General features: G+C 43.5%; 1 protein-coding gene across 1 annotated transcript in view; it reads right to left on the bottom strand.

Annotated features, from left to right (window-relative positions):
• CCN4 (cellular communication network factor 4) overlaps positions 1-14,553 on the bottom strand; it is a 38,917-nt gene that overhangs the window by 1,524 nt on the left and 22,840 nt on the right. Inside the window, exons 2-3 of the mRNA XM_074573676.1 lie at positions 5,318-5,597; positions 1,289-1,546 (exon numbers count right to left, since the gene is read on the bottom strand). Coding sequence (XP_074429777.1) covers positions 1,289-1,546; positions 5,318-5,597 — 538 coding nt within the window. The remainder of the gene's footprint in view (positions 1-1,288; positions 1,547-5,317; positions 5,598-14,553) is intronic.

Below are 14,553 nucleotides of genomic sequence, written 5' to 3'. Positions count from 1 at the left end.
TTTCAGTGGGAGGAAGAGCAGCTTGAATAGCTCTCGGGGAGCTCAGCAGCCACTTGAAGAAAGGGTGGGCTCTGTTTTGAAAGCAGCCGACAACCCCAGTTCAGGTTCCTTCACAGCCTCGGCCAAAGTCCCCACTGGTCTGCAACTCACAGTACAGCCCACAGTCAAACCTCTGCTGCGTTGAGCTTGCTCACTATCCTATTTATTATTACATTAATTATTAAATATAATAAATTCTAGTCTCACTTCTACAAGACTTCTCCTTATAAGAGGAAAAGTCAGGCAAGGAAAGCTGTGTTATGCCCATTTTGGGACACAGGCCATGAAGACCGAAGGCCAATTTCATCAGGAGATGTTTTGAGTTTGGACCTACCTCACAGTTCAAAGCTACCAGAAGTGAGCCCTGAAGTCTGGTGGGTTTAACCTACAAAATGGAGACTGAGGCTTTGTTTTGTGCGACAAAAATGCAGACCAACGACTGGGAAAAAACCTTACCATCAAGGAACCAAAATCCTGATTGACAAGCAGCTTCCTCTGTCTCCTGCAGCTCTGCTTTTGTGAGACAGTCTGTAAAATGGGGCTAATGGGGCTAATGTCACTACATTGAAACACAGGGTGTGATGAGGATAAAATTAAGACATATGGCAAGGTGAGCCCATCTTAAACATTTGGGACCATGTTATACGATCCCCACCATGAATGCAAGTGTGACGAAAGAAGATTCCTTATGTGATACATAAGACAGGTAGTTCAATAATGTAATCAGTCCGGAATCACTGAAAAGCTATACTAACACAAAGACAATTTAGGCAAATTGGCAGTGAAACTTCCACCATCACAACTGTTTTCAAGATGTTTTGTAAGTTTGGGACTACTAAGATACAGGGGCTTTAAAATCATACTACTAAAGCAGTATAATCCAGGAAAAAATTAAACTGAGCCCATTCTGTTTTCCAGAGGGCCCAGACTGAAAAATAAAAAAAAAAAAAAGGCTAAGTAAAAAGGACTTGTGACATCTTCAAAGTGCCAGCGGATGTGTTCTTCAAAGGGGGCTTTGTCACAGAGGCGTGTTTGATGAATCTCATGTTGCTGCTGGGGACTTCAAGCACGCCACTGGCGTTTGCATGTCCTGTCCTTCACTACATGCTGTACGGGAGTCTCTGTGCCTTGTTCCCACAAAGACTAGGCGCCTGCCAGGTCTGGCAGTACAAGCTGGTACTTTGGTTGTAGAGACTCTCACTTCAGATGCCCGATGGCAAAGGAGAGGTCCACCTCACTCCCACCATACCTGCAGAGGAGATGTGGCGTGGAGATGTCTTCCTGATTTTCTTGGAGTCATCACAAATCCACTGCTCGCAGCACTTCCCTGCCATCTTAATCAGCTTTGGGTTTGGGCACCAGACGAGGGGAGGGCGTGAGTTTGTGCACATGGGAATACAGCCCACAGCCCCGTTGATGCACGTGCAGTTGTATTTGCAGTTGGGCTGAAACGTGTCCCCATTGTTATACCTGACTCCGTTGAGGACACATCCTACACCGACAATCTCTGAAAGGAAAGAAAAAGAAAAACACACAGGGCACTGTTAAAATACTATTGGCAACAAAGGGTGCTGATGTGTTTCTTTACCAAGCTGTTCCCCGCGCTAATGGAGCCAATGTGGAGACACAGCAGTGCTGTGGGGCGATGTGCTCAGCGTGATGCTGAGCCAAATGTGGTCATGCCATCTAGGAAACTGCTTTCATTCTGAATCACAGCAAAAAAAAAAAAAAAAAAATAAAAAATTTCAATGCTTTATGGAAAAAAAAAAAGAAGTTAGAAAATAAAACAAGTTTTATCCACAAATGCTCACTTAAAAAATCATTTCATGGCATGCTGGTAAAAGTTATTTGCAGTAGCAGAAATACAAGCAATTGAAAGAGATACTGAGTGAAATTTGAGGTTTTCAGGAATGTGAGAGGAATATGTGGAGCTGCAATTATGTCGCAGCTCAGCACAACATCTGTACCTTCCTGAAGCAGAAGCGGGAAGATAGACAAAACTAGCAAAGGAGCACCTAAAATGGCACTGGATTCCTATATTTAGGCAACTAGATCCCACCCAGTTTATCCCTGAATAGTTTTCTTGGAAAACGAAGGAACACATTATAAAGCCATGAAAATTAGTATTTGATGTATATTTTTAAACAAAATCACAAAAAAAAAAATAAATCAAGCTTTTTGATTGGCTGTGAACAAGAATCACATTGATTCAGGAAATCAGACACAAGTCCCATAAGGTAGCAACTTTGTTGTTTCGGAGTTATGGACAATTATTTGGAATCAGTGGCAGAAATCTTCTAACGGAAACTCCAAGCTTCAGTTTCTCATTTGGTCACACGGAGGCAGTGCACACGCAGCCATCAGTTTGCGCCACTTTTAAGTCTGGTCGGAAATGGAGCTGCAATGTGGCTGCGTCAGGGCCAACACGCGTTGAGATGCTGGATTAAAATATTGCAAAGGCTTCCTATTTTGAGAATGGGCTGAATGAAAACACCAAACTCAAATCCCTTCTTCTTCACAGAAATGAGACTTGTTGGAATTTGAAGCCCAGATCCAGATCTCCAGTTCATGCTTGTCTCCAATTTTGATAAATGGCTTCAGCCTTTGCATTGAAGAGACGTTACTCAGTGCTGGAGCCAGAGCTGAGAATTCGGTTAAACTTCTAGGTCTGTACATGGATTATGACGGTCCAAGAAAATGCTGTATTTCCTGGTGTTTTGCTACCAGCATATTCCTCCTGGGCTGTGTTAACTCAGCCTCCTGCAGGTCTCATACATCAAGAGGTTCATCATGAGGACACCCCCAAACATAGACAAAGGGGCTGTTGAATGCCTTCATGCAGAACCATGCTGAATCTGTGTCTAAATCAGGCAATTTGGGAGCAGTTCACAGTTCCTGGCCCCACATGCACACCTGCCTCCCCCCTGGGCCTGTGGTCAGCACCCTGCTGTCTCTGCAGCCAACAACAACGTGAGAGCTGTAGTGACTCCCAGCGGGCTCCTATGTGACATCCAGGTGTCCTGGGACACACTTCAGCATGCCAGTCTAGATACAGCCGGAATTTCCCACAGTTTCACCCCCTTCCCTTTACCAACACCAGTTCCTAACTCTTTCAGGATCTTTATTTTCCACAGATTATATTGTTTCTGTAGTCCTGCCTGCACTGCACTCTCTAGACATAGCTTTTGGCATCCAGTTGCAAAGCAAATTCCTCACAGCAGTTAGTCCCCAACACCCAGCACAGGAGTCTTGCTCTTGTGGTCAGGGCACTAGCTGGTGTACTCAGAGTGGAGTGATGCAGTCTATATATCACCCAGTGCATGAGAAAGAAGATGTCAGCAGAAGCTGTTGTGTGCCTTTACTTGGATGCTGAAAGCAAGAGGAAGACCGCAGATTCTATGGCAGCCAGAGACAAGCCGCTTCATTTCCTAACCATGGAAAGATCTACTTCTCCTGTCCCTCAGGGCCACAATGCCCCTTACCATACAACCATAAATGTCACAGAATAGGGGATATATTGTCATCACAATAGGGATGTAAAAGTGCATTGGGTTGGGAATCCTTCCAGACCTGACCGGGGAAGCTGGGATCAGTCCCACATCACAGTGCTGTTGCCATGGGCATACTGAATGCCTGTGATGTATGGGAGGTCTACAAAAACAAACAAACAAACAAACCAACAATCGAACTAAGAAAGCAAGCATTTAAATAAATAAACATGTAGCAACATGAAGGTCTTTAAAGAGGTCTAGGAAGGCTGAGGTAGCTTTAAGAAAACGTCCAGCTTGTTTTCATCTCCCAGTGCAGGGCCAGCTGTAACGATGTCATTCTTGACAGATGTTTGTCTAACCTGTTCTTACAGACCTCCCATGAATGCTCCACACACACTCCAGACAACACATTTGAATGATCTCATAGCCTCATTTCTTACCCGTGGATCCTTTCTAATCTTGACAATCACAGTTTTTACGTCTCCTTGCACATACCTTCGCTTGCTGTTATTTTGCCCATATCCTACAAAAATCTGGTTAGATTGCACTTTCTACATGCTTGTTCTTTGTGGCTGAGCTAATGCAAAGCCAAGTTCTTTTTTTACTACACTTCCCGTCCCTCTACCGCTGAGGAACAGCCCCTAGTAACATTTCTGTGAGAAACTGCCAGCTACCCTGAACCTCTCTACTCCTCACACTTGTCCCTTGTGAAGCTTCTGCTGATATTCTAAGTTTACTGAATCACACTGTTTGCAATCTTTTCTCTTCCCTGTGGATCGGTTATTCTACCTATTCATCTCGCAATCAGGTGTCCTCCAGGTTGCCTTCCAGCTTTACATTTTCTAATAGTACATCATTTGCGGTTATGTTCCAGCCTAGAAGACTGTCTCTCTAAATGGCTTTTCCCTGTTTATGAATCTGAAGCCATAACCAACGTGTCCTAATAACTTGCTCAACAGTCAGCATCTTTTCTGATCAGCTATCTATGTGGTTGTACTCATGATCCTTTCTCTTTTAATCATTCCTAGAGTAATGATTTTCAACTATTTATGACATATATGAGCAGATCAGACTCCCCTCATGTTCTGGATCTCAGAACAAGTGAATATATCCTTGACACACAAAACACTACCTCATTTCTATGTCCTCTTCTTCTTGAATGAAGACATTCCAGTCACATGAATTATCCCACCAAGAGTTTGTTATGACAGGCAGGAAGAAATCCTTCTGCTTCATGGCAGCTAATGTCACTGAAACTGTTGTAAAATTATGGCTCAGACCTCAATTTGTCACTGAGAAACTTTGCTAGGAGATGACTCATCCCTGACCTTGACCCCTTGACAGGATACCACGTGCTATCATTCCTAGGGATCCGCTAGTGGAAATAAGCCAAAAGCATCTCCTTAATGTCATGGTTTTCATGTAGACACCCATATTGCTTGTCTTTAAATCCAGCTGCATATCCTTTCTTCATTCCCAAACCACTACAGCACCTCCTCCTGTTAGGGGAAATACAGAATCATCTGCTTGCAAATCTGAAGACCCTCAAATGCTGGTTGTTCCTTGCTCTTGGCTGCAGCCAACTCAAAGAGCAAGAATTCAGATGTCATTTCTCATCCAGCCAACTGCCCTGAGAATGAAGACAGCAATAAGGAAATGGAAGAGGATGGACGGAGGAGCTGATGAGTGTACAGTCAAGTATCTAATGAGATAAATCTCAGCCACTGCTCAGACCGAGGGGAGCTGCCAGTGTATATCTAAGTCAAAAATATATGTACATCACTTACGTGCACATACTCCTATTTCGTACCTAGGTCTGTCTCCACTGTAGTCACAGTACAAGCCCCTGTGGAAATCACAGGTGTCGGCCTCAGTGCAACTTTCTCCACGCTGTTTGGCACACATCTTGCAGCAGTCGCAGCCGTCTGTGACCAGGCTGATGCCTACCGAGCACCGAGGTGGGGACTTCGGACACTCGCATGGCCACTTACAGTACTGAGTCCGCGTGTAGGCTTCTGTCACGGCAGGGACGGTGGGGGTCATGGTGGTGGAGGTCTGGGCGATGGCCTAAAAACAGAGAAACAGAGCTTGGAGAGCGTTCCAGAGCAAAGTGGGCTGAGAAACCTGTGGTGATTAGTCCTCAATAAAAATCCCCTCAGATCTAAAGAGACTGACAGGAAACCAAAGAATAAATGTCAGAGAGCCATGGAAAGGGGGCAGTCACTGCTCCCTTGTAAACCCCTTCAAATATCCAGCTGAGAGCAAACGGTCTGCAGCTTGGACTAACACCCAAGCCTCATAGCCCCAGCCTGTTGGTACTCAGCCTTTTCCAGACCTCTCCTCTCTAAACAGAAGTCTCTCCCAGTGGAGGAACAATGGCACATACATCAAGACCCCTCTGATTCATGAGAAGAAGATGTGACATGTCTCCAGTCTGTGTCACCCTGTGGTACTTGATTCTGGCAGAGGATTGTGCCACCCCATAGCTGTTGTGCCTGTTCACTAAGAGATGGCTGTAGGGCCTCTTGGCTACTCAGAGGCTTCCTCAGGCAGCACCAGCTGCCCTTCAGGTCACCAACCAAGATATAGGTCATCATGTTGCAGTGTGAAAGCACGCGTGGCCCTGTTTGGCCTCGTCATCCTCAGGTTTATCCACATTTGTGTGGGTCTTGCAACCAAAACACGGGGTCCCATAAATCTAGGAGGGGACTGCCAGCAGGCCTGTGAGCCCACCACCCCCACAGACACCCAGTCGCGAATCTCTGTGTTGTGAGGATGATCTGAAACCCACAGGCCTAGCACTCCATCACGGACCTCCTGGGGATGTCTTGGTGATTTCATCCCTTGCAATTCCGCTAATATCACAACAACTGCCACTTTATAATGTCCCAGCCCTTTGACCTGAATAGAGGTGAGGTTAGAGACAGGAAACGGTAACATCTGACACCAAAATCTGCCTAACTGTCTGTGAATGTCTTGATGCACAAGTTCACTCACCTCTGCCTGAAAAACATTTTACTTGCTCTACCCTTATAGCACAACAAACACACAGTTCAGCTCTCTGACAGAGTCCCAGTCCTAAGCAATGAAACTACACTACGGCTATAACATTAAAAAAAATAAAATAGAAATAATAAAAAAAAATCAAAATACAGAAGTCATGCATTTCCTCTAAGCACTCTGAAAAACACCCTTATCTATCCTTCACAGTGTCCAGACTGCCATATTCAGCAGAAATGTTCTCTGTGAATCCTGAAGAAGTCATGAGGTTCTTAGATCTGTCTGTGATGGGCTCTCCAGGTCTCACACTGTAGTTCCCATGATGTTACCCTGGCCCACACAGTCAAACTAGGATATTTCTGCAGTGATTTTCCACCTACGCTTTTTGGCACATGCTTTTGTTTTACATGGAGTCACTGTGGGACCTATAAGTTGGATGAGTGTAGTTGGATGAGTGTAAATGAAGCTTCCTAATGTTAATGTTTCTCCCAATAGCTGAGCACAAATATTTGCCAGCATGGTGAGCAAGGAAGAAAAACTTTTACGGGGAGGATACTGCCAAGTTTCCATTTCCTGATCTCCATTTCCTTGGGAAATAAGAAAAAAAAAACCAAACAACCCACTACCATCCTGCAAGATAATTCAAAATCTCATAATCAGATAAAAAATCTGACCAAGGTAAATCAAGGGAGAAGAAGGATTTCATGTAACACAGTGATGGTACTCCAGTAGACATACCCAGGTCACTATTACTGAGATAATGGAGTGCTGGGGTACCTTAGCTCATAGCAAAACCCACAGAAGGCAGAGGTTCATTGCCTTCTGCACTCTCCAGTCCGTGCTGAGCAAGCGCTGGATGACATTTAACAGCTCCAGCCATGCTCGTGGTGCAGGAAGGGTGCAAATCAGCCCAGTGACAAAGCAAAGATGTGCTTTTTCTACGAGGTTCACTGCACAGAAAAGCTGAGCTGCACATGGGGGTCAAGCAGGACACAGTAGCTCAGGCACAGAAACAAATGGGGTTATTTACAGGCTATCAACAGCTATCTGTATGTGCCCTGCTCGGGCACATGTGGTCCAGAAGCCCTTTCTGGTGACAAGATGTGAAGGCTGCAAAGAATAACTGTGTAACCCTGCAAAGTTCAGACAAAGAAAGTCAAGGTCCAGAAATTACTAAGGCCATCCAATCCATTCCTGGATACTTTGTACTGTATTATGTATTATTTAGTCTTTTGTCCTCTTTACAGTTTCAGATGCCTCAAACAAAAGGCTTTCCACCATGTCTCCATGAAGAATATGCCCCAACCCAAGGCTTTGTGGGGAAAAGCATCCCCAAGAATTGCAAACCCACAGCCCATAAACTATCCATCAGGATACCTCTGCAAAGCCCTGGTACTATCTTCTACAGCTTCCTTACTCAAATCTTACTAAAATACATTTCTAAACCCGCTATTGCTGTATCTGAAGGTGTATTTAAGTATCTTAGCAATTAGTTACCCTGTATTTAGAACACTAAATTGTTAACACACTGCTAATCACTGCCAAATAGGAAATGTGTTTGCTCTGGGCATAATTCCCAATTCCATTAAGGCCCCCTTTACAAACAGTTGGCCTTAAAGTTGGCTTAAAATCACATTTAAACTCATGTTTAAACTAAAACATGCCAATATAATTTGCTCCCACTTTAAGGCTCCTTGATGCTGCCAAAGTTGTTAAAAGAGGAACATTCAGATCAATGAAAAGCCCTGGCCTTTTAATAGTAGTATTTTTCATTCCACTCACAATAATTTGAGTAGGTGCAATAACCTGTCACTTGAGAAGAGAGGCCTCTTCAAGTGCAATAAACCTATTTACTTTGTTGCTGATCATTAAAAAAATTGCTCAATAATCAAATCCAGATACACAGACAAAAGTCACACTGCTATTTAAAGAGCCCATTGCCATGGCCCAACCCTGTAAGTAAATCCCTTCACAGTCCCTTGTTTCTATTGTCAACACGAGCAAGCAAACAGCTTCTACCCTGTGTAGGTATGAAGGTGTATGTGGATCAACACACGTAGCAAAGAGGAACCAATAAGCCCTGTTAGTCCTGTTTTCAGTTAATATGTGAAGGACTGAGGCTGAATTCTTGTAAAGGACTGGGTAGCTGGAAGCCATTCGGTGGCTCGTGGTAGAGACGAATTCAGAGCAAATTATTTAACAGCCTTTCCTCTAGGTCTAAAGACTGAGCTGACCAAGGAAGCTTTTGCAGTGTCCTTATAGTGACTGTAGCTGTTGCAGTTCTTGGATGTGCCGGATGAAATGTCCGGTGATATGGCCAAGTAAGCCATAGGAAGGACATTTAGTATGGGCTAGATGACCATCTTCAAATGATCAGTGTGCGCAGGCATCAAAATATTATGACTCCCGTATTTTACAAATAGAGAAGGTATGGAGAGACGAAAGCAGCATTATGTCCTAGGCTCCATCAACACCCAACCAAAACCCAGCCTTTGGAATCATAGAATCATAGACTAGTTTGGGTTGGAAGGACTCTTTAAAGCCCATCTCGTCCAACCTCCCTGCAATAAGCAGGGACATCTTCACTTAGATCAGGTTGCTTAGAGCCCCATCCAACCTGACCTTGAATATTTCCAGAGATGAGGCATCTACCACCTCTCTGGGCATCCTCTGCCAGTGTTTCCCCAGCCTTGTCATAAAAAATTTTCTTCTTTCAAGTGGAAACTGTCGTCCACTGGGCACTAGAACAAGTGCACGACCTATATAGCTTCCAGTCCCCCCTCCTTTCCCTTCCGAAGTCCCTCAAAGCTTCACTATGAGAGGAGCAATTCTACAGATTTATAAAATTCTTGGCTTTTCCTTTTCCATGGTCAGCTGTCATCACTGGAATACCTAAATCTCTTTCGAAAAGACATTCAGCCCTTCAATGTCCCACAACATTCTGGGATATGGACACTTTCTTATTAATAGGTATGATGGTTAAGACATCATGAATAACACTTTATAAGTACCACAATAAAACCAACTCTTTCCACAGGTGCTATCAACGGGAAATCACACTGTAATGTTCTTCATCAGTGGCCATCCTTAACTAGAAAAAACCAAACCAAACAAATAAACAAACAGACCCCCTTAGCAACCATGTCTTTAGGGTCAATATAATGTATAGGAGATCAATGGTTTTGTAAGAAATCCAAAATGAGAGTGAAGAGAAACTTAACTCCAAAAAGCACAGTGCTGGGGATTTGACAAGTTTGTTTCAAAATGTCAGAAAGATAAAAGAATGCACCTGCTAGGAAATTATTTTTTCCAAGTACTGGTAATTAACTTGTTTTGTATAATTACTGTTCAATCTTGGGGTCTGTAGATTTGTTATCTTGGATGCTAAGGAGAAAATATTCCACTACAAGTTATTCATGAGCTCTAATTTTGCTGCTTTGGAGGTACAAGCCCATTCTCATTAAATCAAGATGAAGCCTCTCTCACCATGCCATGGCTGATAACTCTCTATTAAAGTCGTTCCTGATTTACGCTTGGCAAGCTCCAAAATTACTTTCTTTTTGCATCTGCAGAGAATAATATTTCACTAGCAACAATTTCCAGATAATTTCCGTGTTCACATTCAAGACGAGAGAAGGAGAAAATAAAAAATGACTCACTGCTTGCCATGGCCACAAACTCAGTATTTTTAATAGCCGTGAGTTTTACTATCCAAGTCTCAAAGATGTGAAATGGATAGCAGCATTTTAGCAGCATGTTCTACCTACTGGCAAAATATATTTTCTATTTGTTGGAAAATACTGTAGTTGTAAGTTTGTTTTAGTTTTGAAAACTGGAAAGACCAAACTACAGTGTTGAAATGAGTGTATACAGTCCAGACTGCAAGGCAGGCAGATATATAGCGGCACTTTTACATAATGCATGAGGAAACCTCCAGCTTCGCTTTCAACCAGCAAAGCCTTAGGTGCATTGCAATATATTTCTTTGCTTCCAGTTTTTACAGGGGGTTAAAAATACATTCATGTGTATTTATTTCACTGTTTCAGTGCTGCAAGATCTTACTCTTATAACCTTTTTTATTTCAGGTGTTTTTCTCATCACAATGAGCTGGGTGAAGGTAGGGAGAAGTTATCCATGTTCTTCCCCTCCACTTTATTAATAGGAAAAAGTTCAGAAAGGATAGCGACTTCTAAATTCGATTCCTCTGGCTATTGGCAGAGCTGGGGAAGGGGTTATGAGAAGTTGGCAGGCAGAGGTCTGCTCAGACCATAGTACCTTATCACCTCCTGCTGTTTCCTTCTTGGGGGCAATTTGCTCTAAAAGGACACAAGCTGTGTTTTGCAGGGCACATGCCGTTGGGTGGACTTTTAATTTCCTCCAGTAGAATATATTAAAGGAATATTTTTAGCTTACATTTCTGATACCGCCCTTCTGAGCAAATGCCAGATGTCATCGATGGAGGGATGTGACGTGATCCAGATTATCAGTGAGGAAATGTTTATTAAAATGACCTCCTCACTGTTATGTGATCAAATCATCTGATTTGCAGACTGACCCAAACATCCTTACCAGTGGGAATTCATGCACCAAGGACTGACAGCATTACAGTTTAAAAATAACTTTGGGTTTTGCAGTTTGATTGTCCTAAACAATGAAGTTAAAACCCCAACTTTAGGTGGACACTTAAGGATGCATCTCCCAGGAATGGGTTGTGCGTTTGTCCTGTCCGGCTGCCAGACGACACATCTGCTTTCTCCTGGTTCCACCTACTGGCTGAACTCTTTAGACAGCACAAGCAGAAACGCCTGTAGAGCCAACTCCAACATCAGATACTGCCTTAAATGTTCTCACAAACTAAAAGAATTTTTAGAAGCACCCCAGGAGACTCACATCCAGATTCACAGAGTTGCAAACATCCTAATAATAACCTGACATAGCACCGTTCCCAGGGGAGCAAAGTGGCTGGAGCTCAATAAAGAAGTAAAAGCGAAAAGACAAAATGAAATATAAATAATCTATTAAATAAAGCCACTTACTCTTCCATCCCTCAGTTGCATCTCTGGGAAAGCACAGATATTGCTTAGTTTCATCCCAGAACAGACAGAGGTCAACAACTCATAGTGCCTGTCAGAGAGATGGGCACATTAGCAGTGAATACCAGGACCTGGCTTACATCAGTGGGCTTAAACCAGGCCCTCAGGGTAGGAGTTTATTTCTTGATCTTGCTCAGTTGGAACTTCTGAGCTGAATATTGCTGAATATTTGCATTATTATTACACCCAAACCAGACGGGTCAACAAAGAGACAGTTCTTACAGCAAGATCAGCAGTAATCACAGTACCATCAGGACTTCCTTACTGTTATACTCTTGAGGAAGTCCCCGTGAATGCTCATAAACTATCAGAAGGCAATACTAGTGACAAGTGAGCTAGCATCAGGACAGAGTTATAAATCAGATTCCACAGGACACGTAAAGGTAAGAGGAAAATATGATTATTCAGGACCTAGCTTCCCCAGAGCATGCTTAAGCTTCTAGATACCTCATTAAAATTGATCCCAGACATGAAATCTCCAGAACATATTGTAAAATAATGGACTCTGAACCCAGAAAATATAAGACAGTTTCATAGATGTCAGGTGCCAGCTGGATTTATTCTGACTGTGCGCTGTAGACCGAGCAGAAAGGAACGTTCTGCATGAAGCATAACATTAAACAGCCTAAGAAAATAAAATATCCACAGTGAGTTAACCATTAATATTTATGTGGATCTGTGAATGATAAACAATCAACTTCCCATAATATTATTTTGGGAAATATATCTGTGGGAAGAATGTAGGCAGATATTTGGAAGAGTCTTTTCTAACTCAGTTTAGACAATTACAGAGTGAAGATTACATACATGCACGCCTTTGCCAAAATATTGCTTATACTGGCAAACTCAGGGTGGCCTCACATTTTCTTCACATTTTTCCACTGAGTGCTCAGAGTGTTAGAAAACAACCTGATGTTTCATAAGTATTATCCCAGTAAGAGCAGCACTCGCTTAGAATAGGCTGATATAAAAATGTTTGGACATCATTAACAAATTGACACTGCCACCACAGAATCCACTAATTGGGATATTAAACAGCATAGTTTCTGTGCTCTAAGAGCATTGCAGTCTCTTGTGCTGCACACATTCAGTTTGGGCAGCTAATGAGCTCATCCAGCGAAACTAGCTTAAACTAGGGTTTGAAAAGCAACAGGGAACATCTGGAGGAGTAAGGGAGAAAAGTCTCCAGAAAGAACAAGTTAACAGACTTCAATTTTAGGCAAATGGAGAGTAGAACAAATGAGCATTTGGACTATCCATGGTTACAAGGAGTAACAAACCATTCTAAAACCGTCCAGAACGAGATGCTGACGTTTGAGCCACGAGCTGGGTAACAAAAGCAGTATCGCAGTTCCAGCTCCCAGACAAGAGCAGACTGGTTTGGCAGAGGTTTTACTTTGCAATTAGCTGTGTTTTGCATTTGCTTATCTCCCGTGTTTCAGTCATGGCTTTGAAATCAAAGGGAAGATGTCTTCTGTCTTCTTACTCTCCTGGGACGTTCTGTCCCAAGCTGAGCAATAAAATAAAGTAAAATTAAGAAGCTCCACTTTTTTTTTTTGTTTGTTTCCCATGACAAGAATAGCACAGGTTTTGTGGCATTTTTAAAAGTTATTTTGTTTTTCAAAACAGAAATCTGCATTTTCAAGTATCAACGATTTTCTGTTTCTGTTCCAATGCAGAATATTTTGACTTAAAAAACCTCTTCATTTAAAAATGTATTTGTTATTTAAATTCTCAAATCGGAAACAGTTTGCTTGACCTATTATAGAATCATAGAATCATAGAATGGTTCATGTTAGAAGGGACCTTAAAGATTATCTTTGACTTAAGCAAGGCGTTCGACACAGTCTCCCACAGCATCCTTATAGGGAAGTTCAGGAAGAGTAGGCTTGATGAATGGACAGTGGGGTGGATAGATAACTGGTTGAAAGACAGAGTTCAGAGGGTAGTGATTAGGGGCACAGAGTCTAGTTGGAGGTCAGTGATGAGTGGTGTTCCCCAGGGGTCAGTACTGGGTCCAGCCCTCTTCAATATATTCATCAATGACCTGGATGAGGGGACAGAGTGCACCCTCAGCAAGTTCGCTGATGACACAAAGCTGGGGGGGGTGGCTGACACACCGGAAGGCTGTGCTGCCATCCAGAGAGACCTGGACAGGCTGGAGAGTTGGGCAGAGAGAAACCTTATGAAATTCAATAAGGGCAAGTGGAGGGTGCTGCACCTGGGGAGGAATAACCCCATGCACCAGTACAGGTTGGGGGCTGACCTGCTGGAGAGCAGCTCAGCTGAAAGAGACCTGGGAGTCCTGGTGGACAGCAGGATGACCATGAACCAACAATGTGCCCTTGTGGTCAAAAAGGCCTGGGGTGCATCAAGAAGAGTGTGGCCAGCAGGTTGAGGGAGGTCATCCTCCCCCTCTACTCTGCCTTGGTGAGGCCGCACCTGGAGTGCTGTGTCCAGTTCTGGGCTCCCTGGTTCAAGAAGGACAGGGAACTGCTGGAAAGGGTGCAGCAAAGGACTACCAAGACGATTAGGGGACTGGAACACCTCTCTTATGAAGAAAGGCTGAGGGACTTGGGTCTCTTCAGTCTGGAAAAAAGATGCTTGAGGGGGGATCTTATCAATGCTTATAAATACTTAAAGGGTGGGTGTCAGGAGGATGGGGCCAGGCTCTTTTCAGTGTTGCCCAGGGACAGGACAAGAGGTAATGGGCACAAACTTGAGCCTAGGAAGTTCCACCTAAACATGAGGAGGAACTTCTTTCCTTTGAGGGTGGCAGAGCACTGGAACAGGCTGTCCAGAGAGGTGGTGGAGTCTCCATCTCTGGAGATATTCAAAACCCACCTGGATGCATTCCTGTGCAACCTGCTGTAGGTGACCCTGCTCTGGCAGGGCTGTTGGACTAGGTGATCTCCAGGGGTTCCTTCCAA

This window comes from Larus michahellis, chromosome 2, assembly GCF_964199755.1.
Source record: "Larus michahellis chromosome 2, bLarMic1.1, whole genome shotgun sequence".
Lineage (NCBI taxonomy): Eukaryota > Metazoa > Chordata > Aves > Charadriiformes > Laridae > Larus > Larus michahellis.
This window is presented reverse-complemented; position numbering and strand designations above follow the sequence as displayed.